The 27,055-nt window shown below is 34.9% G+C and overlaps 1 protein-coding gene across 3 annotated transcripts in view; it reads right to left on the bottom strand.

Annotated features, from left to right (window-relative positions):
- Hyls1 (Hyls1 centriolar and ciliogenesis associated) overlaps positions 1 to 27,055 on the bottom strand; it is a 63,340-nt gene that overhangs the window by 20,968 nt on the left and 15,317 nt on the right. For all 3 annotated transcript variants that reach the window (XM_081765156.1, XM_081765159.1, XM_081765158.1), the window contains exon 3: positions 4,390 to 4,585. In XM_081765156.1, coding sequence (XP_081621282.1) covers positions 4,390 to 4,585 — 196 coding nt within the window. The remainder of the gene's footprint in view (positions 1 to 4,389; positions 4,586 to 27,055) is intronic.

Genomic DNA, 27,055 nt, shown 5'->3' with positions numbered 1-27,055 from the left:
AATCACTTATAAACCAAAGCTTATCACCCAGATGTATCACGTTTCTCAACTCCACAGCAATTTTCAACTCCGTGTTAACTAATCTCAACTCCGTGTCCTATGGTCTCAACTCCGTGGGTGCTGAAAAGTTTATTTTTTATTTACTACACCAATAACGATTCAGCGCTGCTGAACACCTAATTAACATGTACTTAGTAGTAGTAAGTGCATCTGAAATTTTTTTCGAAATAGGCGACCTTCAACGGAACAAAAATTTTCCAAGTGAAAATTTCCCTTTTTCGTGGAATCACCCATATATATATATATATATATATATATATATATATATATATATATATATATATATATATATATATACTTGAAAAGAAAACATAGGAAAACGTAACTCCACGTCGCCGGCAAACATTTTCTATTTTGTTTATATATACTTCTCGGCATTACCGGCATCTATGGCCTTAGGCTCGTCACGATCTTCAGTTCAGCTAAAATCGCAGTTACGGATATGGTAAGCTTAAACCTGGGATAACGTCACCAAAGCTATAGATATACTTTTCTGCTCTTGTCAGTTAATACCTCATTGTCTGATACTGATTTCACTGCTTTTAACTAAATTTCAACCAAATCTGCAGATACAGTTGACTTTGGGCGGCAGAATAGTCTCCTCATTAGCCTAGTGGTTAGTGCGCGCGCCTTTGCGCACGAGGACCCGGGTTTAGTTACCGATTGGAGAACCTATAAATTTTAACGGATTACAATGGTTCGGATTCCACCTTAAACTGTAGGCCCAAGTCTCATATAGCCTCGCTGCTCAAACGGTTGCTAAACTCCAATACAAGCAACCAAACTATCCCTTATTTACTTCGTTCTTATTCAATAAACTGCGTATAAATATTTATTTACATCGTTATTATCGCTTATTATACTTTCATTATTTTCGTTGATTATGTTTTCAACCCGTGGCCTCGCATTTCGCTTTCTCTACATTGATTTCATGAAGAGACTTCCATACTCCTAACTGAAAACTATATTGCGTTTCTTCGTACTAAACTCATACCTTTCGAAAGTTAACATGGTCAGTACATACAAAATGATTGAAACTGTTCAATGTAGTCCTTTGCTGTTATTTTTGATCTATCTTTCCAATCGCATACTCTAAAATGAAATAAAAAGTAACTGGTATATAAAGCGTTTCCTTGCTTTAGATTATTTTCAGTTCTGAAAGGGTCAGAAAGCTTTCTCATTCCCAGTTTTAGCACTTATTACAAACACGAAATATAGTTTTTCTTAAAAAAAAAATATGAATCGCTGTGCCAAATTCTTCCGACACCTTGGGCTCCCAGTTCTAAATAAAGTACCTATTCCTTTATGTTACGGGAACTAAGACACTGTACAATAAATAAAAAAAAAAAAAAAAAAAAATGCTTTAATAGGCAGGGTTGGCTGGTTTAAACTAAAAAGCGAAAAATGTTCGTAAAAGTGTGTGTTCGTAAAATCTTGAAAGATACACATTTGCGGGTTATCACGTTTCACTCTCGCATATTATTCGTATTATATTCAGACCTAAATTCCCCATTCACTACTCAAAGGGATTATACTATAAAAGCAACTTTTGTTTTTTTGTATAAGTTTATGAATGTTTCTTATGTGATTTTTTATAGTTTATTATTATTACTATGCAGTTGCAATCAAAGAAAAATTCTAAATATTGTTTCGTTCTAATAATGTTTACTATTGATAAAATACATCAAAATGCCGTACTTTTTTGGGGAGGAGGGGAGGGAGTCATACAAACCGCACGAGAGGATTTATTGAAATCAGAAGTATCTTTGATATCAATTTATGTATAAATGGGTCAGAGCCAAAGTAGACTCAAATAATTCGTATCTTTATTCACTTTTCGTACTGATACGCCAATTAAGTCGCTGTATTTTTTTAACTTGGACTAATAGAAGTTGTAGTGAACTAACTTGGACTAAATTAGTTCTTCTGTACTCTACAGTATTTTGAAATTGTCCATATGTAAATCTGTATAATGGTTTCACTTGTTCAATTATTTATCTTTTTGTCCTTCTGAAATGACTCTTGACAGTTATATTAACAAGTATGTAAAGATCAGTACAACGTATTTTTTTATCAGGAGTCCTTCGTGAGTGAGTCGGCAGACGTATCGCAGTTCTGGCCAATTAATCCCGGTTTCGAGTCCAAATGAAGGACAATTTCCCTCGGATGTAAGCCGAGAAGCGGTTGGATTCCGCTTTAAGCGTTATGTAACACCTTCCAACATAACCCGGTTGTTGCATAATAACATCAAGGCGAAACGAACTTATTTCTGTCCATATGTGATACAAATACATAGACCAAATTATTTAAAAAAAAAAAAAAAAGCTGGTTTAAACCAAAAAAAACCTGTTTTTTTGTTTTTTTTTTTTTCAATAAAAACCATGGTTTTTTGCCAACCCTGTTAATAGGTAAATAAACAAAAACATCAAAAAGTAGACAGTAATTTGGATGAAAGTAATTTCTAGAGTCAATTTCAAGAAAGTTAAAGAAAGAAAGAAAGAAAAAAAACTCATAATGTGAAAACGTAAAAAGAAACGAAATTTCCAGTTTAAGGTTAGTTTAAAGAGACAAGTTTTGTCGATAGATGTCACTACAGTCTTCGCATTTCTAGTGTATTTTTCACCTTTTACGAAAATTCAAGGTTTCTCTTACAAATTTCAACCTACAGACTTTAAATTTTTAGAGAAGAAACTTCATAACCTATCGAAGGCAACAATCCATGCCGATTTTTTATTTAGAATTTTCTTCATTGTTGAAATGGCTTGATTGTTGGAATGAATATCCAAATCTTTAAAAATGGAATTGATTCAACAATGAAGAATATTCTAAATAAAAAATCGGCACGGATTGTTGCCTCCGATAGGTCATGAAGTTCCTTCTCTAAAAATTTGAAGTCTGTAGGTTGAAATTTGTAAGAGAAATTGTAAATTTTCGTGAAAGGTAAAAAATACATTAGAGATATACGAAGACTGTAGTGATATCTATCGCCAAAACTTGTCCCTTTAAATCACCTTTAAAGTTCCATGGTTACCTCTTTTCAAGTTAAAAAAGACGGAGGATGAATGAAAATGAATGGTTATAAAATAATTTGAAAGATGAGAATGTGGATGTAAACGGAAGAACCTTTTAAAAAAATGGACACGATGTGTTCAACATAAATCGCATAGGTTGGAATCAAACCAGGAAACCCTTACACCACAAGTTAGTGCTCTACCACTAAGCCACTGTGAACTCCCAATCGGGAAACGTAGTTTGAGAAAATTATGATGAAAGACATCACATGCTGAGAATCAGTGCTCCTATTCACAGCATCTTTCATGACCAATTACGGCTACCGAAATTCTCAGCATGTTGGTTCCCAGAATGTTGCAGACGCTCACCAACAGACAAGCATATATGTAGACAATCTTTTTAGAAGCCTTTTTCCATCGAACTGTGACTGGTTATGAAACATGAGTTCATTATTATGGCCCAAAGAGAAAGCAAGCAAGCAAGGAATGGAAACATCGAGAATCGCCGCCAAGCAAGAAGTTCAAAGTCATTTTATCTGATGGCAAGCTCTTTCTCTATTTTTAGGAATGCCAGGAGAATCCTGTTGATCGATTTCCTGAAAAATGGACGCACCATTATAGGAAAATACTGCACTAATCTCTTGGTCAAGATGCCTTAAAACACAAGTAAAAGAGAAAAGAAATACTAAGTTGAGTTCTCCTGCAGGATCACAATGCATTGCCTCAAAGTGTGAATTGTCCACCCGGACTGTGCTTAATTTGGGACTCGAGTCACTGGCATCCCCCTTACTCTCCTTTGTTTGGAAAATTGAAAGACGAACTTTGCGGAAAGCATTTTTATAATGACAGTGAAGCATAACTTGTGAACACCTTTTTCTAATAAGCTAAACGATATTTACAATGAGGGGAATTTTTAGTCTTAAGATGGAAAAAATATGTCACTATGCGGAGAGATTTCATAGAGAAGTGGTTTCATTTATGGAGAGTTACATTCTCGTGGAACTCAGAACTTGCTGAACAATTTTAATTTTCCTCGTATTAAGTAGATAAACCATAAATTTCTTCAATTAAGTACAGCCATCTGCCTTAAGCAGTTCGGCTGAAATGTAACGAGTTTTCGGAGCTTTGTGGTACTTCAATTTTTAATAACTGATTCTAGAAGAGAAAACTTAGTTCGAAGGTTCTCAAGTATGCATACCATTGCCTATTTCCTCGCTTTCCTTTCTGTGTATTTAACGCATCATTATACTTCATACTACAAAAAAAAAAAAAAAAAAAAAAAAAAAAAAAAAAAAAAAAATTCTTTCGAGCTACTCACCCAGCATCTACATTCAAACTTCGCCTAACGTAGCCTTTCTTAAGACGTATTGAAGGTGAACTGCTTTCATCTGCCGATGATGGAGTAGTCACCGTTGAAGGCACCGGAGTTTCACTCGAAGAATTGTCCGACTGTAGAGTACAACGACAGTATATGCCACCTGTCCTTTGTTCATATTTTATAAGCTTCTTTAGATCTTAAGAAAGAAAAAAAATGTAGTATAAGATCACAGCCTTCTAGATTCTGTAAATTCATAATTATATCATCATTAACTTTTTTATTATATTTATACTTAAAACATTATATTTAAAATTCTTCAGCATTCCCGATTGAGGATTATTCTTATTCCTATATAAAATAGTTATTACCCGCAAGTCTTCGGCTTGCTATACACTATAAATTAAAATCGTCCTTAATGGAAAGTTTTAATTGTTTATATCTGACTTTTTTTAAGTGTGCCCCGCTGTTATTAACTAATCTGCAGTTACATAAATATTAATTCTTAAATCTAAATATGGTTACCACCCTGTCTTAAAAATAAATACCAAAGCACGTTCATATTCAGTATCACCATTATGAATTTTCAAATAATTAAAAATTGAAACAATACAGTTTAAGTTGAATTAAATCGTCACAATACATAACTGTAGAAATACACAAGTATTAGTGCTCAAATCTATTATCCATTTCATAAAGATAGGCCCCTGACTTGGCGGTGCTGCCGTGACGTCCAGTCAAAACTTATATTACATTGTCGTATTTCGTTGGAATTGTTGGAATGTTGTCTTTTCAATACTTAAGACACACAAATTTTCTTTGTACTGTGTAGTGAGAAAAAAATAGAAATTAATGAAAAAGTGCGTATTTTTTCGTACTTTTTTTTTTTTGGGTAAATCAATGTTTATAGGACTATATCTCGGAAAGGAGATAACATGAAATAATTTCCTGTGCACGATATACAGATGCATATATTACCTGTAAGTTCTGAAAATTTCATTACTCAACACGTAGTAATTTTCTTTTTATTCAGTAAAAAGTGAGACATCATTATCTCTGAATTGCCGCGGTGTATTAACAATCTGAAAAAACTTTTAGAAAGATCTTAAAGTACCTTTTTCAACCAAACTGTTTCGATTTATTTTAAAAGATAAATAATGACAGATATGACATTATGATTTTCTCTGCTTTGCGCCCTTCACTATCGCAGTTTATACGGAGTGCTACGTTGCCATATTTTCCTGGCGCGTATACACTCTCAGACGGACGGGTATTTAAACTTGTCACGTACAATGTTCGGCACTTTTTAGAGATATTTTTAAAATTGTATGTCTCCACAGATTTTAAACTAATTTCTTAGAAATTAACAGGATATACAGTAAATGTGCCAAATGTTCAAAATTAGAAAAGCGAACTCTTATTTTGTTTCGATTTGCATGTGATGGTCCTCGAAAATTTGTTGCTTTTTGTCAGTTTTTAACTTACTGCACGCAGTATAAAATACACTTGTACAGAAACACATACAAGCACAAACTTTATTATACGATACAACCTTAGTTGATATGTAATATTGAGTTTACACTTCACAGAAAGTCTGTTTTCAGATCTAGGAGTCCCAGTACTTCTCTTTAGTGTTGTACATTTCGAAGCACTTTCCCACGCAAAGTCCAACTTTATATATCAGGCAATAAACCAGGGATGCAAATAAGCAACAAAAGTTTACTCGCCCAAGAAAAAAGTTACTAGCCCACATCACATAATAAAAATAATTTACTTAACTTCCGTATGATATTAAATACTTGCTCACACCGATGAACCACACGCCCCGGGCGAGTGGTTATTTGCATCCCTGCAATAAACGCTAATATTTATTAAAAACTTCCTTTCACCTTGCGGATGCTACGTAATTGTAATTTGGATTCCACGTTTATCAGTAGGTCCACGTCTCATATAGCCTCACTGCTGAACAGGACGTTCAACTCAAAATCAACTCAACTTTTTTTTTTTTTTTTAACTATAAAACTTCATCGGTAAAAACACTTTATATGCGGAATACTCTGTAGATAGCCCAGCATTTTGATCAATTCCCAGTACACCACTAAACAGGGGTTTCGCGTTTACTTGGATTTTATCGCTCCAAGCTATCAGAATCTGTCTTTGAATAGGAACGACACGTTTTATTCTCTCTTTCCCGGCGCAGCCTCAAGTTCACTTGAAACAGAGTTACTATCTTGTTCACTCCCGAATACATCACTGAGCACAGAATAATCAATGTCATTACTATTCATTACTAACTCATAACCGTCTGAGTCGGAGTCATTCATCAGTTCTGCAATTTCATTATCGCTAAAAATTTTGCCTCTTCTTTTTGTAATACCGCCGCTCGTAAACGAATATCCATATTATATATATATATATATATTAATCAAAAAGCACGAGATATACTCAGGAAAATATAAATGACCATTCGTCCGTCTCATTGCAATGAACCTATATGGTGTGAGTGCGTGTATAAGTTTTTGACGCCTACGAACCGAAGGGAAGTGTTGAAGACGTAATCAGTGCGACGTGATTAGACGCAAATACAGCCCTCGTCAGCTACTCATTGCATTGTTTTCTTTCGTTGAAAGAAAACAAAGGACCCATTCTGTGTTACTGTACATTCGGCAGGGGAATTGATCGCAGAACTTGGGTGAACACGTGATTGCCAAGGCTAAATTTCTTTTTAACCGTGTTCGTAAGCTGGAAAGTGTGTATACTGATAGATCTTGAGGTAGAAATGGAGCCATTGTTAATAAGTGTTCAGGAAGATAGCAGGAGCAGCGATGAGTCAACAAACCCATTCCGAAAGTGAATGAAGTAAATAGATTAAGAAATGAGTTTTTGGATGTTTTACTTCAACGTTTTATTTCGATTACATTGAGATGTGTAATGCATTATTATTATTTTTATGATGTTGTGAAAGGTTATAATAAATACTTTTTCCTATTACATTCTTATGAAGTAGGCTTCGCGCTACAGGCTTCCTGAACGCGACAACACTGTACGACAGCGGTGCCGCACTTCCACTTACTGTATGCTGTATTTTCATATAAGCGCAGGGAATTTAAAGATTGGGCTGCTACATGGCTCACCGCCTAACGCAGAGAATATATTGAAGTAAAATTTGTTTTTTTTAAAAAATAAATACTCTACCAACCAAACCTTTTTTGTTAATAGTTTCAAATACTTGGAACACTAGACTTCCAAATTTTCGAACAGTGTTTTGTACGTTTCTCTACCTACCATGGTAAAGGAGGTCAGAACGTCGTATATTTATTTTAATTACACAAAAAGTATCAAGTGAAGAAAATTGAACTTTTCACAACTTACAGTTAATGGATGCATCTACATATTGTACACAGGAAATTATTTCACGTGATCTCTTTTCTGAGATATAGTCCTATAAACATTGATCTACGAAAAAATACGCACTTTTTCATTAATTTTTATTTTTTTCTCACTACATAGTACAAAGAAAATTTGTATGTCTTAAGTATTGAAAAGACAACAATTCTAACGAGGTACGACAATGTAATATAAATTTTGACAACGTCACGGCAGCACCACGAAGTCAGGGGCCTATCTTTATGAAATGGATAGTAAGTATGATTACAGATCTTGTTCTATTTTCAAATAATAAAATTGAAGTGATGCAGTATTTAAGTTGCAATTAAAACTAAATATTGTTAAATTACAGCCAAGGCCGGCTCTACCATATGTGCAACACGTGCATTTGCACGGGGAGGCAAAATATATATTTAGGTCGCATTAGTTTGTCACATGGACAGTGCTAAAGCAAATGTTCAAACAAATCCCAGCATGAATTACTTGATTGTTGTCAAACACAAGAACTCAATTCTCTAACAGTAGCGAACATCTGTTCAATTCAGTTAGTTTTGATATCAAAACTAGTCTTGTCTTTGTCACAAACAAGTTCCTTATCATTGCAGGTAGAAACAAGTTTTTTTTTTTTTATTATTATTATTTTTCAAGAAATAAAGATAAACGAGCTAGCTGCATTGGAGTTGCAGACTGATATATTAAGATTGAAGCTCGATATTGAATTTTATTAAAAAATGCCATGTTTCATCTGCAGGTGTGTTTGCTTTATCTTTTACTAACATAATATATTATTATTTAAATGTAAGAAAGCAGGCACAACGAGATTGTAGTGCTTAGGACTTTCTGAGTGCGAGTGTTCTTTTCCTTCCCTTCGTTATTCATGATGGGGTAGCATACTTAAACATCGTGACTTTTAAAATTCGTTCTTTCTGGTGAAAGAGGGTCGACAAATGATGCCATTGCACTGGGCGGCAAATTATCTACGGTCGGTCCTGGTTACAGCCCTTATTCTATTTTCAAAAAATTAAATTGAAGTGATGCAGCATTTAAGTTACAATGAAATCACAAGAATACTTTTAAATCTGAAAATTGCCTGCACACTGGGACCATCTATTGACGTCAGGTAGGCAGGAAGTACACGAACCGAAGTGGCGAGTGCTAACTATTAGGAAATAATAATAATAATAATAATAATAATAATAATAATAATAATAATAAAGATATTAAGGGCGTTGGCACTCTACTCAGAATTACTAAAGAACGCAATTTATCGAAATGATCTGTGTATATAACATTATAGCAATATATTTAATAGTAGTAATGATTAATTTTATGTTGATATAATCAATATGCGCTTATATAATTAATTAATAATTAATTAAAATTTGTTCCAATTTAGTGCAATAATTAATAAAAATTTCGTTCCGAAACTTGAATATGTTGTTCCCTGATTATTATTGATTAGAATGAAATGGTATTAAATTTTTCTTGAAGCTTGATTTGTTTTTAATTATCTTAAGAACTAGATATTAGAATGAAAAAATGCAACTAAACTGCACACCACAGCGCAAATCCGCTTTTTGATTACTTATATTTGTCGAAAGAGGCCAGCGATCTTCAACATTTATATATCGTTCTAAACACTGAAATGTCTTCTTCCTCTCGATATTATACTTCATCATGTATTACCAACGTACTTTATGTATTTCGAGAATAAATGCGCAAAGTGTTAAAATTTTAAAAGGAACATCTGTACGCTAGCGCCACTCGCATTTTCGACGGAATGTTCTACAACTACAAGGTCCTACTATCACCTATTTCGCAGTGTAGCTAACGAGTTGAAGGTGTTACCAATCAGGCGTGAGCTGATATACTGCAAATACATAATGGCTCGTAAACGACCTTTATCAAAAACCAGAAAACGAAATAAGCGCTCAAAATCTGCTCGATCCGCCGCTAAACGTCGCAAAACTGAAATTGTTGTTTCTGTTGATGATTCTTCTCCATGTTATCAAGAACAAGAAACCGCTGAAGATTCAAGATTCAAGCTGATATATATAAGCTTCGTGTTACTGGAGTATGTTAGTAGATAACTCTTTATATTCGTTTTACTTATTATTTAATGTATATTTACATTATTTTTGTCTCTGGTTTTTAATTATGTTTTGTTTTCGTTGTTTAGCATCTGTTCTCAGTACCTACCAGTTTCTATATACAATCTGTAATATATTGACTCACTATTTAGACTGGGACGGAATATTGTACTACATTTAATACTCTCTCACTGCGAACCAAATAAGGGTACCAGTGTACTATAAGTTATTTCAATAATTTAGAGTGCTAAGAACAGTGGCTCGCAAGGATACCCGTGAACCGTAAGCCATACCAGGGGGGGTCTATCTTCGAAATCTTGGTTTACGTAGGTATAATATTTGTCAATTAGGATCGGACAGTAAGCAAGATATAAATAATGTTGACGATTAAATAATATAGTAATATTCACATGTGAGAATCATTTTCGTTCTGAAATATTCCATGGTACGTATAAAATTTGTGCGTGTCATTTTGTTCGATCTTTAGCACAATATAATAATAATTTAATGGACTAGAGATTATGTGGAATTAATTATGATGATGATACATATCATGACAAAGAGCGATGTATACCAATATGATGTTGATTAAAGAGAAGAAGTACGATTATAATTACATGCCACTTGGTCCTCAAACATATTTGTCAAATAAAATATTTACTTTTGCAAAACTGAGATAGGCAGCTTCAGAACTGCGTAAACTGACGAGCAACTAGTTATATAATGCAGTATAACTATATGGATATTGCTCATGGGTGGACAACTTCACACTATCCCTCCTCTCCCTAATTTATTTCTAGTATAAAAGAACTCTTTCGAAAATAATAATTTTAGCAACTAACCTAAACTAACAATTTGAGGAGAAAAATCTCAAAATCGGACGGGTAAGTGTGAAGTTGTCCCGCCCCTTGTTTCATTAGTTTGAATAATAATAATAATAATAATAATAATAATAATAATAATAATAATAATAATAATAATAATAATAATAATAATAAGTCTCATCTATCAGTTATGAGTACATCCTATCTCGCAAACGGTACGGTGGGACATGCAGATGAACCAAGAATTTCTCTGCTTTGCACATCACGTGACTGACTAGCTTCGGATTAGAATTCCAAGAATTGAGAAGCAAGCAAGCAAGCAAACGAGGGGGTCTGATAAGACTTTTTTTTTTTTTTTTTTTTTCATTTGTGCTGCACAGAGGGTTTTCACATTGGAATTGGCATGTCATTTCTACTCCCCCTCCTGCCGGACTGGTTTTCCTCATTCTTGTTCTGCCAAAATTGTTCCTAAGTATTGACTCAGCCGCGGGTCGCTTTCTTTCTTTCAAGGCATGGTAAAAACGCCAGAGTCACTACGAAAAGTAGTGCATTTCATATATTGTAGCTACAAATGAGTGTATTTTCCATATTAGCATGCGTCTCTACCCTCTTATCTGGTTTATAGTTTTAGTCGTCTTGATCCACCATTTTTTTTTTTTCAACGTCGACCAAGTGTTCACATCAGGAATTATATTCGCAAGCCCCCGCATCGTAGGCTATGACTTGAATGTTTTTTTTTCTAAAATTTATTTACATGTTGTACTATAGCAAGCAATTTATGCAGCTATTTAAATCACTTGGGTACTTTCTAGCGGAAAAATGTTGTGTAGAAACCAAGGATGTAGCTAGGGGGAGCGGGGCGCGGACAAAATCCAAGCTAAATTCTGGCAAGGCGGACAAAATCCAAGCGGATAAAATCCAAGGAACAGTATAATGTGCGTAGCTGTGATATGTGCCTGTGAACACACTAATTAAATTGTATGTTTTTTTTTTTCTTTCTTCAATTGTCATGCATTCTAAAGTTTTATCTGTAATTCTTCAATTTATTGAAATAACATCTCATTTACTTTTAAAGAACTGAAAATCCAATAGAACATGTAAGATTGTCACAGTAAGAGTGCAGATGAGCTTTAATTACTTATCACATCCATATGAAAGTATGTAAAAGTATTATACACAGTGTTTTGAAACAAATAATTTTGATATACTGATCAAATTTTCGTCAGAAATGATCAATATGTGAAATATGTACGGTAGTTGTAGAATGCTGAGTTTTCTTTTTGTATTCTCGTGTTTCGCCTATATATTCTAAATAAGTGAAATATAGATGTATCTATCAGGATCAAAATGTGAATATGGTAATGGTAGAATGCTGAGTATATTTTTACTCGTTGCCATCCACCATTTATTATGTTTGAATGCTAGTGAAGTGTGTGTTTTTAATAATGTAATACTGTGTGTGAATTAAATAATGTAAAAGTGTTATCTAGAAAATCGAAATGTGAAAATGTGTCTAGACCAACTAAATGAAAATGCATATATTATTGGTTATTTTCAAAAGTGTAACTGATGTAAATACTTTGAGGGTAGAAAAGTAATTTTTTTATCTAAATTATATCTTTTCAATTTTATTTCTACTTTAATTCTCAATGAATAGAATAGAATTACGTAAGTGTACTCTTTTTAAGACTGGGCTGCTGTGCTGTTATTTGTTATCTCTGATTTAGCAAGTCAATGCTTTTATTTTCTGGTTATTTATGTGAATATACTCTTTTCAGTCAAAATATTTCTGATCACCCTAAATTGGACCCACCTGGGCATGTCCTAGCAGTAGCCAGAATATTTTATGAATAATCTGCATCTGCACTCTTACTGTGTCAATCTTTCATATTTTATTAGATTTTCAGTTCTTTAAAAGTAAATGAAATGTTATTTCAATAAATTGAAAAATTACAGATAAAACTTTAGAATGCATGACAATTGAAGAAAGAAACAAACACACAATTTAATTAGGGTGTTCACAGGCGCATACCACAGCTACGCACATGATACTGTTCCTTGGATTTTATCCGCTTGGATTTTCTCCGTCTTACCAGAATTTAGCTTGGATTTTGTCCTACACTCAGGGGGAGCACGGGGTCCAAATCTTGACTTGCCTTCCAAATATTTAAACTAGTATATAAATACTAGTTTGCTATTTATACTACTAGTTTAGTATATATGCCCCCCACCCAAATCAGAACTCTGGCTACGTTCCTGGTAGAAACTAAAAAAATGTAATTGCTGAGCATTTTGAACGTCCAAAAACGTGATTCGCAAAAAAAAAAAAAAAAAAAAAAAAAAAAAAAACTTTTGACGCGCAATTACCAGCTCTGATGATAATTGCATCACAAAAGTGGTATGATAGAAAAAAAATCATTTCTCAGTGAGATCCGACTTTTCCAACTTCTAAAATGTGGAATTTGCTATTTATTTTTCTATAGGAGTATTTTTTTTTCATTTGCTCAGAATTTTCTGGGAGGGGTGTGTATGAACCCATTCCGACCCCCGTTTATCTGCACGTCTCTATATATATATCACGTAGCTATCATTGTATCACAATGATGCCTCTATGCTGTGCATTAGAAATTGAAGTTCTTTAGAACGGCTGTGTCCGTCCGTCTGTCTATCTATCTGTCTGTCAACAGGTATCACAGCAAAAACGGTAAGAGCTATCGACAAGCGCTCGTTCCAGCATCCTAAGAATAGATTCCATCTCCTTCAGAAACCTCCTACTTACCAGAAGTGGTAGAAATCGGCAATTTGCGGTTTTAACTCATAACTCATAAAACGGTACCGTAACAGCTATCGACAAACGGTTTTCGGAAATTGATTCAGGGTCTCAAGGAAGCAAACCACTTCCACTTCTGCATTTCTACTAGAACCGAAAGTGGTACATATTCACTATTACTTCCGGTTTCAGTTTATTGTCATACAATTAAAGCGGTAACATCTATCGACAAGTGGTTTTCGGGAATCGATTCAGCATCCCATGAACAGATTCCATCTCCTTCAACAACCTCCTACTTAAACCGGAAGTGATCGATTTTTACCACTTCCTGTTTCAACAGTAATAGTCATAACCCAGAAACGATAATAGCTAGCGTCAATCGGTTCTCAGAAATCGATTCAAGGCGTGAAGGAAACAAAACACTTCGACTTCTGTATTTCCACTAAAACCGGAAGTGGTAGAAATTCACTACTACTTCCGGTTTCAATACTGATTTTCATTGACAAAACTGTAAGAGTTATCGACAAGCAGTTTTCAGAAATCGATTCAGCATCCTAAGAATATGTCCTATCTCCTTCACCAATCTTAAGTTAAACGGAAGCTATACAAATCGGCCACTTCCGGTTTCAACAGTATTTGTCATAACTCAAAAACGGTAAGAGGTATCGACAAGAGGTTTCTGAGAATCGATTCATCGTTCCAAGAATAGGTACAATCTCCTTCAAGAATCTTCTATTTAAACCGGAAGTGGTAGAAATCAACTACTTCCGGTCTCTACTATTTCCAGTTTTACTATGTAATTTGTATAGTTTGGAAGTCTACCGTAGTTTCACACTGTGGAACGATACTCACTTGTTTCTTCTTTGCAGCCTTGATTCTGAAACTTTCATATTTGAGACAGCGTGGAAATGTGACACGAAATGGCGTCCCAAGCGGCTATCGAATTGTTAACTTGGAACATTTTCTTCAATGGGTATTAACACTTCAAGATAACCGTAGAAGAATATGCACTGGCGGTAAATTGGACTTTATAAAAGAACGGCGACTAGGACTTGTTAGTTATTTGTACTTCAAATGTCGAGCATGCAACCGGGAAGTTAGCCATTCTACTGAGAAATTGGACTCAAAAACGAAAGTGTCAACTGTTAATACGTCAGCAGTTTGGGCCACGGTATCTATTGGAAGTGGTTACTCTCACCTAGAACAATTCCTCAGCATTTTAGATATTCCATGCATGAGCAAGACTATGTTCACTATCATTGAAGAGAAACTTGAATCCGTTAGTCTTTTTTTTATTATTATTATTCTATATTTATCCAGACACATGCACACAAACTAATCAGACAGCATCATATTGTGCGTGTGCGTTTAAAATTAGATGTATTGTATATGTTAACCTATAGCGAGTGACAAAATCTACTATCTCATTTTGATAAAGTATCTGTAAATAAAATGAGTTCATGTGGTTAAAATAAAGAATGTACTACAAGTGTCACTAGTGTGAGAAAATTCGTAGTATTTTGACGAAAACAGGAAAAAGGTCTTCAATGTTTATGAAGGGATTAATGATTTGGGGAAAACCAAATTGTAGCCTAACGTTCATTCGCTACTATGACTCAACCTTACTGAAAGTGATGAATAAATCTTAGTTTTTCCTTTCCGCCCGAGTCGAGCGGCAAGTTTAGTTCTCTGCCTCGCTGAAGTTGTTCCAATCAGGTGACTAATAAACAGCGGTACAACTCAAACCTTTTCTCATCTCTCTCCCTCTTTCTTTTTTTCTTTCTTTTCATTCTGCGAATTCCTGGAAAGGGTAGTTGTCACTTGTCAGCTTACCATTTTCGCAAAATAACATAGTACAGATATCAGTTTGTGATCTTTGGGAAAGATTACAGAAAAAATATTGGAATCAATCTAGGACAAATTTACCCTTTGAAAGCGAGGTCAAAACCCTTTCAGAAATAATTGAAAGATAATTACATGAATAATTTTTGAGGGAAATATGATCAAGTGAAATGGTATGTGGATAAAATTCCTAGGCCCTGGTTTTTTAAAAAATCACTTTCGTTCTTTGTTGCCTGTCCACATGGGCACTTCTATACTATCTAGATCTATAACTTTTTTTTTTTTTTTTTTAATTTTTCACTCACATATGTCTGGTGACAATACAATATTTTATAAATTACCGTATACTCATGTGTAATATCTGCATCTCCCTTTTCCTGGAAGTGCAGAAGGAAGAAAATATAGATCCATGTAATGTTCACACTAGCATTTCCTAACTTTAGTTTTTTTCTAATAAATGAATTTCGCAAGGCGCCTGAACGCTGTTGGATTCTACCTAGGTATCATGTGCATACGTACACCCGTATAAGATCAAATTCGTGTGAAATATCTTGTGCAAACTTTCATTGTGAGTTCGAACAGAAGAGAACCAAGTTTGATAAAGCTGGGTAACGGCTAATGCAACATTTTATGCTCTTGTAACTAAATGATGTTGGCTTATTTTAAAATTGAGCATGATTTAGTAGTAAATTTATTTTGCATTATACAAATTTGTTTAAATTACGTAATACCTGTGAAAACCTTGTTGACCAGGCCCGCAACCAGCCACTGAAGTTTGGGGGACATAAATATGCTAGGGGGGCAATCGTAACAATTCTAGGTCTCTGTATCAATATCATACGGATGCATTGTGGTTTGAGGGGCTAAAAAAAATGAGGAAGGAACCAGGCTCCCTAACCCTCGCCGTAGTTGCGGGCCTGTTGACGACTATGTAAGTAGATTCCTCAATACTTTATTTCGCAAAATAAACATTACTTTATTTCGCAAAAAAAATATTCTTCACTACGTTATATAAAATTTGGATAACTGGACGGGTCAGTGTGCGAATTGAATATTTTTCCCAGGGCAGATGAATTTCACTTATATACGCACCCAGCCATCACACACGTAAGAGAGGGGGAAAGTTATCCCTGTCTGGGGTTGTATTCGGACCTCCCGAAATGGTTTGGACCCCTCCCAAAATAAATTCCTGCGTACGTCTCTGAGGCAAATACAGATATTAGGAAATACAGATACTTTATCTTTAAGGATGATATGAAAGGCTATGCATTTTTCTCTGTATCCAACGATGAATTATGGCAACAACCATTCAAACTATTGACACAGATCAACGTGAAGCTTCCATCACAGCAAGCATATATTCTATAGCAGGCACGTATCCATGGGGGACCTGGGGGCTCATGTCCCCTCCGAAACTGAAGCACGTTTTTAATAAACATACTTTTACGTTTTTGAGATTCTTTTGTTTCAAATTACTTCGAGTCTGTCAAAATTTTGGGCAATGTGTTGTCGTCTTCTTTTAAGTTCAAGAACATACCGTGATGCCATTGCCCCTTCGTGGAATAAAAAAAAAAAAAAGAACACTTTTAAATAGGATTAAAATTTCGTTTCTGTTCTGTTTACAACTTTAAATGTAATAGAACTATACACTCAGTGTTTTCTTGTTATTCTTGTTATATGCTATCGCAGACAGTTTCCTTAGTTACATATCTCTCGGAAATATTTGACTTTCTTTGTGCCACAATACAGTTCATTCAAACTAAACTGGTTCTTTTAATGAAAAGTAAGGAAAAGTTTAAGCAAGAATAGAACTGTTACATTATATTACTATTATTATTTTGAAAACAAATTGATATTTTAAAACATTAGGATTACGTGCTTACGAGACTTCCCCTTGTCACCCCCCTCCCCCCGTGAAAAGAAAAACCTGGATAAGTGCTTAATATATAGTGATTAAATTCCCATCAAATCAAATAAGTTCTCATGTATCCGAACTTGATACATGGATACATGTATTCAAACTACAGACCAGGAGAGCATAACATGTTCTACAAGATAAAATTTTGAGATGACCAATTTCACATCACATCACATCAGGATTGTGAAGACAAGGGACGAACGCAGGGAGTGGGTCCGGGCCCCCCAATATCCCGACATTTTTGTAAATTGTCTAATTTTAGGGGCAAATTTACAAAGTTTAATAGGGTGACTGCACCAATAAATGACCGTCACCAGTGAATGACCTGTGTCATAAAATAATGCCCACAATAAGAGTTAGAATAAAGTGGGCCAATAGGAAATGAGCTTCCATGTATCTGTAGTGTTTTGTTTTGTATCTAGACTGTGATTTGTTTGTCAGTGACACGTGACAGAGAATTCAAGATGGCAACTTGGATAGCACTCGTACGACTACAGTGGAAGACGCAAAAACGCTTACATTGGCAATAAGGTAAGAATACCCTACATAGTTCCTATTTTGTAAAAGATAAGGACTGTAAGAAAACTTTGCATGCATACAATGCTTCCAGTAACATATTAAAAGAATAATGTAGAAAAATACGTTGAGTTTTTGTTCTGCATGCCGCTTAAACATCACATAGGGGTGGTGGTCATTTACTAGTTTCAAATATGTTCACGTTCACTAGTGAATGACCATAGAGGTCATTCACTGGTGTTAAGTTAAAATGTGCGATTTTCCTATGTCATAGGCACAAAATTATCGACCAAACATGTATCACGTACAAGACGTTGCAATTTACCTTGTACTGAAAGTTGATCCAGGTATGACCGGGCTGTGGTCATTCACTAGATACTACCGGTCATTCACTAGATTTTAATGTGCACTCTTTGAAGAACTGCAGTGTTTCTTAAGTATCACTATTTGTAGTTTACAGGTAGTTTTAATTGAAGTGCTGGCTAGAAACCATTACAATGTTAATACTTGTTATTGAACATTTATAAGGAGTCTTAGATTATTATTATTATTTTGTAGTGTAATTATTATATCACTCCATATCCCATTCTTCTAAAAATATTCGGAAATGTATAGGCTATCAAATGTTTCTTTAGGCAGCCCTTCAATTGTATCTTAAAGTTATCTTGAAGCTACTGTTCTAATCGACTATAATTGAGATGTGTTCTTTTGTTTATTAAATAACTACGTCCTTAGTCTAAGAATGCATTGAAAAAATTGTCAGAGAAAAATTAAAGAATAATCATGATGCAAGCACTTAATGTAATACTGTAATGTGTTGAAACAAGAAACGAAATGCAGTCTCGACAGGAGTACGACATGATCAATCCCTACAATTAAGGGGGGGGGGGGATTAATGCATTCTAGATAAGCCTAAAGTTTTAAGACAAGTAAATTTCCTTATGGCAACTAACATATTTAAGAGACTATTCTGTTCCTTTCACTAAATTAATTACGTGCTTAACACCACTGCTGGTTCATTTTCTTATTAAGATGCCTTTTTAAATATGAAAATATTACGCCAGTACAAGTTCACTAACAAGAATTTTTCTTTTACATTTCAGGAATCAAGCAAATAGCTATTCATGATGGAAATTTGCACCAGAGACGAAAAGAAAAGTTCCAAAAGAAAATATGAAAGATTCAAGTATTCCCAAGATGATTTGTGTTCAGCAATAGATGATGTTAGAAGCGGAAGACTAAGTGCAAACAAAGCAGCAAAAGTGCACAATATACCGAAGGGAACGCTAATAAACAAACTACATGGAAAAGCCCCAATGGAACGAAAAATGGGTCCCCAGACAACACTGACAGTGGATGAAGAAAATCGTCTTGAAAACTGGATTTTAGGCAAAGCAAAGTTAGGCTTCCCTATGCATACTGACGAAGTGAAGGATGCAGTTCAGAAAGTCATGAAGGAGACACAACGATCAAATCCATTTGTTAACGACAGGCCAGGCAAGAAATGGATGGAACTGTTCCTGAAAAGACACCCAAACATCACCAAACGAAACGCGGAAATAATATCACAGGCCCGGGCACAAGTCACAGAAGAACGTATCCGACAATGGTTTAGTGAATTAGAAGTGTACTTACGGGAAGAAAATGCATTAGATCTCTTGGAAGATGGCAGCCGCATATTTAACGCGGATGAAACAGGTATTCGCACCTGTCCTAAAACAGGCAAAGTTCTTGGACCAAAACAGTACAATAACTTTTATGAAATTGCACCAGGTCCCGAAAAACAATGCATAACAGTTTTGTGCAACTTTTCTGCAGATGGCAAATCTGTCGATCCGCTGATCGTGTATCCTTATCAACGAATTCCACGTGATATAGTAGAATCAATTCCAGATACCGTTTCCGTTGGTCGTAGTGAGTCTGGTTGGATGACAGCTGCTACGTTTTATGAATATGTAGCAAATGTGTTTCATCCTTGGCTGGTTAAGAACAATATTAAATTTCCAGTCCTCTTATTTCTCGATGGACACAAATCTCATATTAACGAAGAGCTTTACAAGTTTTGTATAGAAAGGCGCATTTTTCTATTTTGCCTGTTGCCCAATGCAACACACATAATTCAGCCCTGTGATGTAGCAATTTTTCGGCCTCTTAAAGTTGAATGGAGGAAAGTAGTGCGGCATTACAAACAAGACACCACGCGTCCTGTGACAAAGGTAAATTTTGCACCACTATTCCATAGTGCTTATCAAGCAGCGATAAAAAAAGAGGTAATTCATAAGGCATTTGCAGTGTGTGGACTCTATCCTTATAATCCCAGTGCAGTCGACTATTCTAAGTGTATCTCCAATAGGCAAGAAGAAATACAAACAGCAGGTATGGAAGTGGGAGATGAAATCACAAGTGGTAATCTATTGACCGCTGAGGATTATACAGTTGCTCTTAAAGTTATAGAAAATGAGTTGCCAGTCGAAGTTATTGAGACTTTCCGGTTGTCGACAGTGGTCCGTGATGACATGAAGCCTCTACACGATCTTTGGGTAAGAATCAAAGATAAAACTGTTCCTGAAAAACGTAATTCTCTTGTTAACAACTTGATTACCTGTCAACAAACTGGTGCATCACAAGAAGATTCCATAGTTCACGAAAGAATACATGAACTTTCTACGACGTGCTCTGACAATATTTCAGTACCTGATGAAAGACCTAACCAGTTCATCTTTCCAAGTTCATCAAATACAAAGAATACTGAGGTAATAAATGCCTATAGTTCTGCTGGTCCTCGAGGAAGCACACCAGAAGACGTTTGGAAAACTCATTTACGCTGGCCGAAGGACGTAAATTCAAGAAATCAGAATAAGAAAAGAGGATATGGCACATTCCCATTTGCAGTAACATCCAAGAAATGGAAAGAATATCATGATCTGAAGGCCCAGGAGAAAGAGGAAAGGAATAGAAAATCAACTTGTAAGAAGAAAGAGATGAAGAAGCGTCCCAGGAAGAAGAAAATACCTTCAGAGGAAAGTGAAACAGAGACACTCTGATCAGATGTCTTTAGCATCAGATTCTGACGACATTGACCTAGCTCAAGAAATGTCTTTATTTCATACTCACAATAATGAAAATAATGAACACTGTGTTACACACAATGTGGGTGATTATGTAATAGTGTGTTATGATGGTGAATATTTCCCAGGTATAGTGATTCGCAAGTACGAAGATGAGTCAGAAGTTAGAGTAATGCATAAATATGAAGATAATAAATGGAAATGGCCTGAGAAAGGAGATCAAATATGGTACAAGCATTGCGACATAAAGGAACGTATTGCTGTTCCTCAAATTTCTTGTACCAAAGGACTGTATGGACTTTACTACAGTGTTCCCGAAATGATAAAGTACAAGTAGTCCTAATACTCCATTAATTTTGTCTTTTAGGTTTCTTTCAATTATTAGTAGGTATTATTTTCCTCTTGAATTTGCCAGCGGTCATTTACTGGTTCTAGTGTAGTCATTAACTGAAGCTTGACGGTCATTTACTAGTGTTTTTCACCTTCAAATAAAAATATCAATTTATTTTCCACTTATAGTACATATATCAATTTTGAAGCGCCATAATATGTTAAAAGACATTTCAACTAGTATGTTTGTACCATTAACTTACGTCTATTTGCTTCATTCGAACGTCTACAAATAAATTTGTAACTTCAAATTCTTAACTGGTCATTTACTGGTGCAGTCACCCTATAATTTAGCCTCAAATTGTATTTAAACCCGCCCAAAAGCTTTCGACCCCTCCCGAAATAAATTCCGGCGTACGTCTCTGGTGAAGACTATATCTGAATTCGGTTTTTCGTAATAAATAATATAAACAAAATTTTATATAGGCATATTTAACATTACTGTACTCTTTTGAATAACAGTTTCATGATTTGTTAAGATTGTTTTCTGATTTATAAGATATTATATTAGATTCAGCTAAAAACATTCCACAATATTTTAAACGTTATAATATATGTGGAAACAGTAGCGTAACTTGAAGCCTCAGAGTCCCCATAGCCCTTGGTTATGTGCCCCCTGGGCCGCAAGGCTTGTGGGGGCGCAATTTACGCCTATGTGTGGCATATACTTTTGGGAAATAAACTATTCAATAAAATGATTCTGACAAGTATTCAGTGACATAAATAGAAAATATTTTGTCTAGCAGAATAAGTGGCGTAACAAGATGAAAGACCAAGAGGGGTGCCCCTCCCTCAATTCTGATAGAGTTTGAGGGGCGTCAAAGGTACCTAAGATTCATTTTGCAGCCCTCAATAAAACAAAATGGAGGCAATATTACAAACAAAGAAAATAAGTATATTATTTATTTCTTTTGTCGGCGCTGACTGACTGCGGTCCGCCTTCGGTAGAATCTTTTTGTACATAAAGTAGTTACTATATAAATTTTCTTTGTACCGTATATGTGAAATGAACCCTCCAAACATAATGTATAAGTAAACATGAATAAAAGAATAAATAATGCTATGTAATATTGCAGTCACAGGAGATGTAAACATATGCCTTACTCCCTTTTTCTATGTGTTAGGGAAGCGTAATAAAATAGGTTTCCCCCGACATTTTAAACCAGGGTGTCTACTAAATGTTCAATTTCAAATTCCAGGTTTTATCAAGGTTTTCAAGGTTTATTTTTCCTTTTTTTCCAGGTCTATTCAGTAGAATGTCATTTATTGTAACACGTATAAGTTAATGCAATTTTATATAGTTCTTAACAAAAACTGGTTATAATTAGAGAATGCATATGGCAAGTGATAGTTTCTTTAAGTGACAAGAAGAAAAGAAAAAACTGACTGAAATGTAGGTTCTCAAAACATTTTACACAAGAAAATGTTTAATTTAAATATCCCCTACCAGAAAGCCGGTTGAGAAAAATGTGCATAGTTTTAAATATCCTAATGTAGGAATACTATACAGGAGTGAACCTTAATTAAACCGACAAACTTCGGGAAATGATTCTCGGCACCCAAACAAGAAAAAATAAAATCCTCTTTAACTCTTCTCCAGGGGGCATAGTTTCCGAGCTAAAAGGTGCCGAAAGTGTGGAAAAATGAACTTCTGACGCTTGTATTTCCAAAATTATCCAAAGTAGAGAGTGCTGCTTAAAATCTCACAAAGGAAATCATATGTTCAGAACAGATAGGACTTTCTTAAAGAAATATTAAGCTGTACTCTCTACGTTGGATAGGTCTGGAAATATAGGCCTCCGAAGTTCATTTTCCCACACTTTCGGCACCTTGTAGCTCCAAAACTATGTGCAGTGGAGAAAAGTTTAGCGCAGTTTAAGATTTTTTTTTTTCTTGTTTCGGGCTCGGGAATCACCTCCCGAAGTTTATCGGTTTAGTTAAGGTTCACCCTATATAAGAGTAAATTTCCGTCAAAAACATTACTTTAAATAAACTAATATTATAGTAGTAGCACGTGAGTGTTGATGAACAATGACAAAAATGGCGGGAAAATAGCTTACTCACCGCTAAGTTATGGGATAAAATACCACAAGAGTATTTTACTACAAGCACTCCCCTTTAAAGTACTCTTGTGGTATTTTATACCTAGTACTGGTAGGACTGCGGTGAGTAAGCTATTTTCCCGCCATTTTTGTCAAACTAGTATTAGTTTAGAAGTAAAAGGAAAATGATCATATATAATACAAATTCTTAACGCAAAGTAGTCCATATTGTTAAACGTTACTGCAGATTCTTCTTGGATGGGGACTGGCCATCAGTTATATTTTATTTAAAAATGTATTGTAACATGAAAGTTTAAAAAACTGAAAATGTTATGGAACCACGCACATTATATGAACAAATATAGAAAACAACATTCACAGTGAACAGTTTTTGACATTTAACTTCCGGAGTTCAACATCCCTTTTAACTTTTTCACCTGTTCTTCCAACGTATCTACTGTTTCGACGTCAGTTATTATTTTCTTCTTTAATTCCAACTCTTTTATTTTCATCTTAATATCTTTCTTTTCTCGAGCTTCCCTGTCTTCATTTTCACCGCGGTCTTTCAGATATTCATTTCTTCTGCTTGATGCATTCCTCACATACTGGATCATACTCTGTGATATTCATATTACGTATGGCACCAGCAACACGCACAGCATCCAACACACTTCTTTGGGCAATCAAGCACTCCTCTTGGAAATTTTCAACAATGCACTCTTTGTTAACTCCTTTCCACTGCTGTGTTGGTATGAAAAAGTACACATATCTTATGCATGAATGTTTTAAACGCATTGGAGACATCTTCTTTACTTAACAGATCATGGAGAAAAACGTAATCTGTCATTTTAGTAAATGAAATTTGATAGTTTTCGTGCTGTGTCTTGGTCTGAACAAAATTTTAAATATTCCCGTTTCACCATATCAGCATTTATGCGTGTTATTTGCTCTTTCTCGACAAATGTTTCCAGGGAGATTGTGTTTTCACTGAATCAACATAAACTTTTAAGGCAGGAATCATAGTTATGGCACGGTTGATAACTTTAGAATTCTCCACCCAACTAATAGAACAAAATTTAAGAGGGAAAACTGCTGTTCCAGATGCTGCCATGAAATCTGCTCTTCTTGAAGGAAGTCCTTGAATAAATAGAACAACGCTCTCAAAAACTCTGTTACATTCCAACCAGCTTTGGTATGCACAGTCTTAAAAGCCCCATTAACAATATGTGAAGAGCACGTTCCTGTCTCCTAAAGCTGTGGACCTTCACCATTTTCTTCACTCAGATAGGCCTTCAAATCACTCAGAAATTTCAAATTAACGTTGGGGCCATCAAGAGAAACCTGAAGTAACACGAAAATCGAGACCCTTGTCCTTGAAAGTATTTATAAATGCACTTAACAAATCCTGGGCAGTAACATGTTCGAGGAATACTGATGTTAAATAACGTGTTAAAACTTTATTTTCGTCACTGTACCAGAAACGAACTACTAAGTCCATTTTATTTTTCTGTGCGATAGTGTTTAGGCTTTCGTCGAACGATACTGCAAAAAAATTCACTATTTTGTAATTCGCGAATAACGTCTGTTGGAAATATGGGCCCAATCCAAAAGTGATGACATATCCTATTTTGTCTTGGTGTAACTGAATATTTTTAGCCACTTTACATTCAGGAAACATTAAAGGAAACAAATCCGTTGCACTCGCTTGGCTTCTGGCCGATGCATGACTTGTAATTTTGTGTAATGTCCAGATTATTTCTGCTTTCGTCACTTGATCTTTGATAAGATAACTCTTTATTACACCACTAGTTTTTGCTGGGCTTTCATTTTTCTCCTGAACAACTAGAGTAGATGATGTGCCAGTCACTGAACTGGAAGACGCTGTAGAATTTTTTTGTACAGGAAGGCTCCTTGTTAATATTGCTTGAGAACTTTACGATCGAATATTATGCATTAAGAGCTTTCACAGCTATTTGATGTTTCTTTCCTTTTTCATGAGATTTCAATGATCCAGCTCCCATACTTGAAATGTCAAAATCAGTTCTGCAGAGTTTACAACCTGCTTTAAATGGATCGTTGGACCTAATAACCCATTTCCACTGGCCTCTCCACGAGTCCTGGAATTTAGTTTTACTTTTCCCCATTTTAATGGCTGAAAAATAAAATTTTAAATTTTTACTGTGTAACAGGATTTATTGCAAGACTAGTAAAATGTTAACCTAAATACAAAAAGTGATTCCGTTAAGATGTGGGCAATTTTACTTTTTTCCGATGATACACCTTTCGGCCACCGGGAATGGTGTTCACTGCGACATCCGTGGGCTTGGACTCCTGTTAAATATCTTCGACACAGAAGTATAAGCGGAATGTTGTTCCAGACCTGTCTACTACTCTTGCTACAGAAACATGTAAACCAATGTCTTCCCAAAGTGGCAAATAAGCTTGATTCATAGTATGCAAATAAGCAGCAACTACAGAGAAAGCTTCTGGCTTGTATGCCAGTATCCCCTCAGTGTAGGACACAACCTTAATAGATCATGAAATTTAACTTTTTCAATTACCTTAATCTCATCGGGGACTAATTTAGCTCTTTTTGTAGTCACTGTTATTCACAACGACCATGCGGAACAAATAAAATCTTATTGTCTCTTCTTGTACCCTCAACATACTTTCCAAAAACATTCACCGCCTGCACTCTGCTCACGTCTGTCTGTCTTTCTCAACTACATCCCCACTGAATAAGTTATTATTGGCTTTTGACTTATGCTGTAGTATATAATTTTCTTGCATTTTACAAAAATATACTTATTCCATACCAATCCCAAAAACAATATTTTAAAAACGATTTTAAATTTCCAGGTTCCTCGTTCAATTCCAGGCTATTTCCAGGTTTTCCAGGTCTAAAAGTAAATTCCAGGCTAATTCCAGGTTTTCAAGGTTTTCCAGGTCAGTAGACACCCTGTAAACTTCGTTACTCGGCTGAGTAGTGTTTTCTTGTTTTCTCAAAATCAGCTAAACGGAACGTTTTCCTTCTTTAAAAAGTAGTATTACTGTTTTATTACAAACAGTAATAGTTTTTAAAACTATATTGAGGAATAAGAGCTCAAGATTTAAAATGATCGCACTTTTCCGTACGGTAATCGGGTTTGGATGTACATCTGCGGACAGCCACATTACTGTACAATTTCCATCTCTAAATTGAACAAAATCTGTTTTTAAATACTTTAGTATTTTATTTCGTAACAGAAGAAAAGACTTGATGGGTTAAAAATATATAAATATTGGGAACAGAAGGAAGAAGTTAAAGGGTTACTTACAAAAATAAAAATAACATAAGTGTATTAGTGCGATATTGCGCTCATTAGTACGCGTTTTCGTGCACAGAGAAATAATAATAATAATAATAATAATAATAATAATAATAATAATAATAATAATAATAATAAAACGTATCAGATACTCCATAGAAACACATTATGTACCAAGCAATACTGAACAAGTAATCATTTCATTTCCTCCTTTTCTCTGCAGGTATTTATTAAATGTATTTAATTTACTGGTATTTCGTATTCTGAAAATGTACAAGAATGAAGATAAAACAAGAAATTCCCATTTATCACAAACTTTCAATACTTTTTTTTCCTTTTTCTGAGACTTCAAGGGGTCCGAATGATGATGAGAATCTTGAAAATATTTTCATTATTTCGGTCACTGGTTCTTAACAATTTCTTAACGCCCCCACAGGCGTTTTCCTTTCTAAACGAGGCTTGAAACAAAAAGGGGCGATTGGAGGGTGTTTGAGATTTCATGACATGTTATAGA

This window comes from Thermobia domestica, chromosome 7 (assembly GCF_964235325.1).
Source record: "Thermobia domestica chromosome 7, izTheDome1.hap1.1, whole genome shotgun sequence".
Taxonomy (NCBI): domain Eukaryota; kingdom Metazoa; phylum Arthropoda; class Insecta; order Zygentoma; family Lepismatidae; genus Thermobia; species Thermobia domestica.
This window is presented reverse-complemented; position numbering and strand designations above follow the sequence as displayed.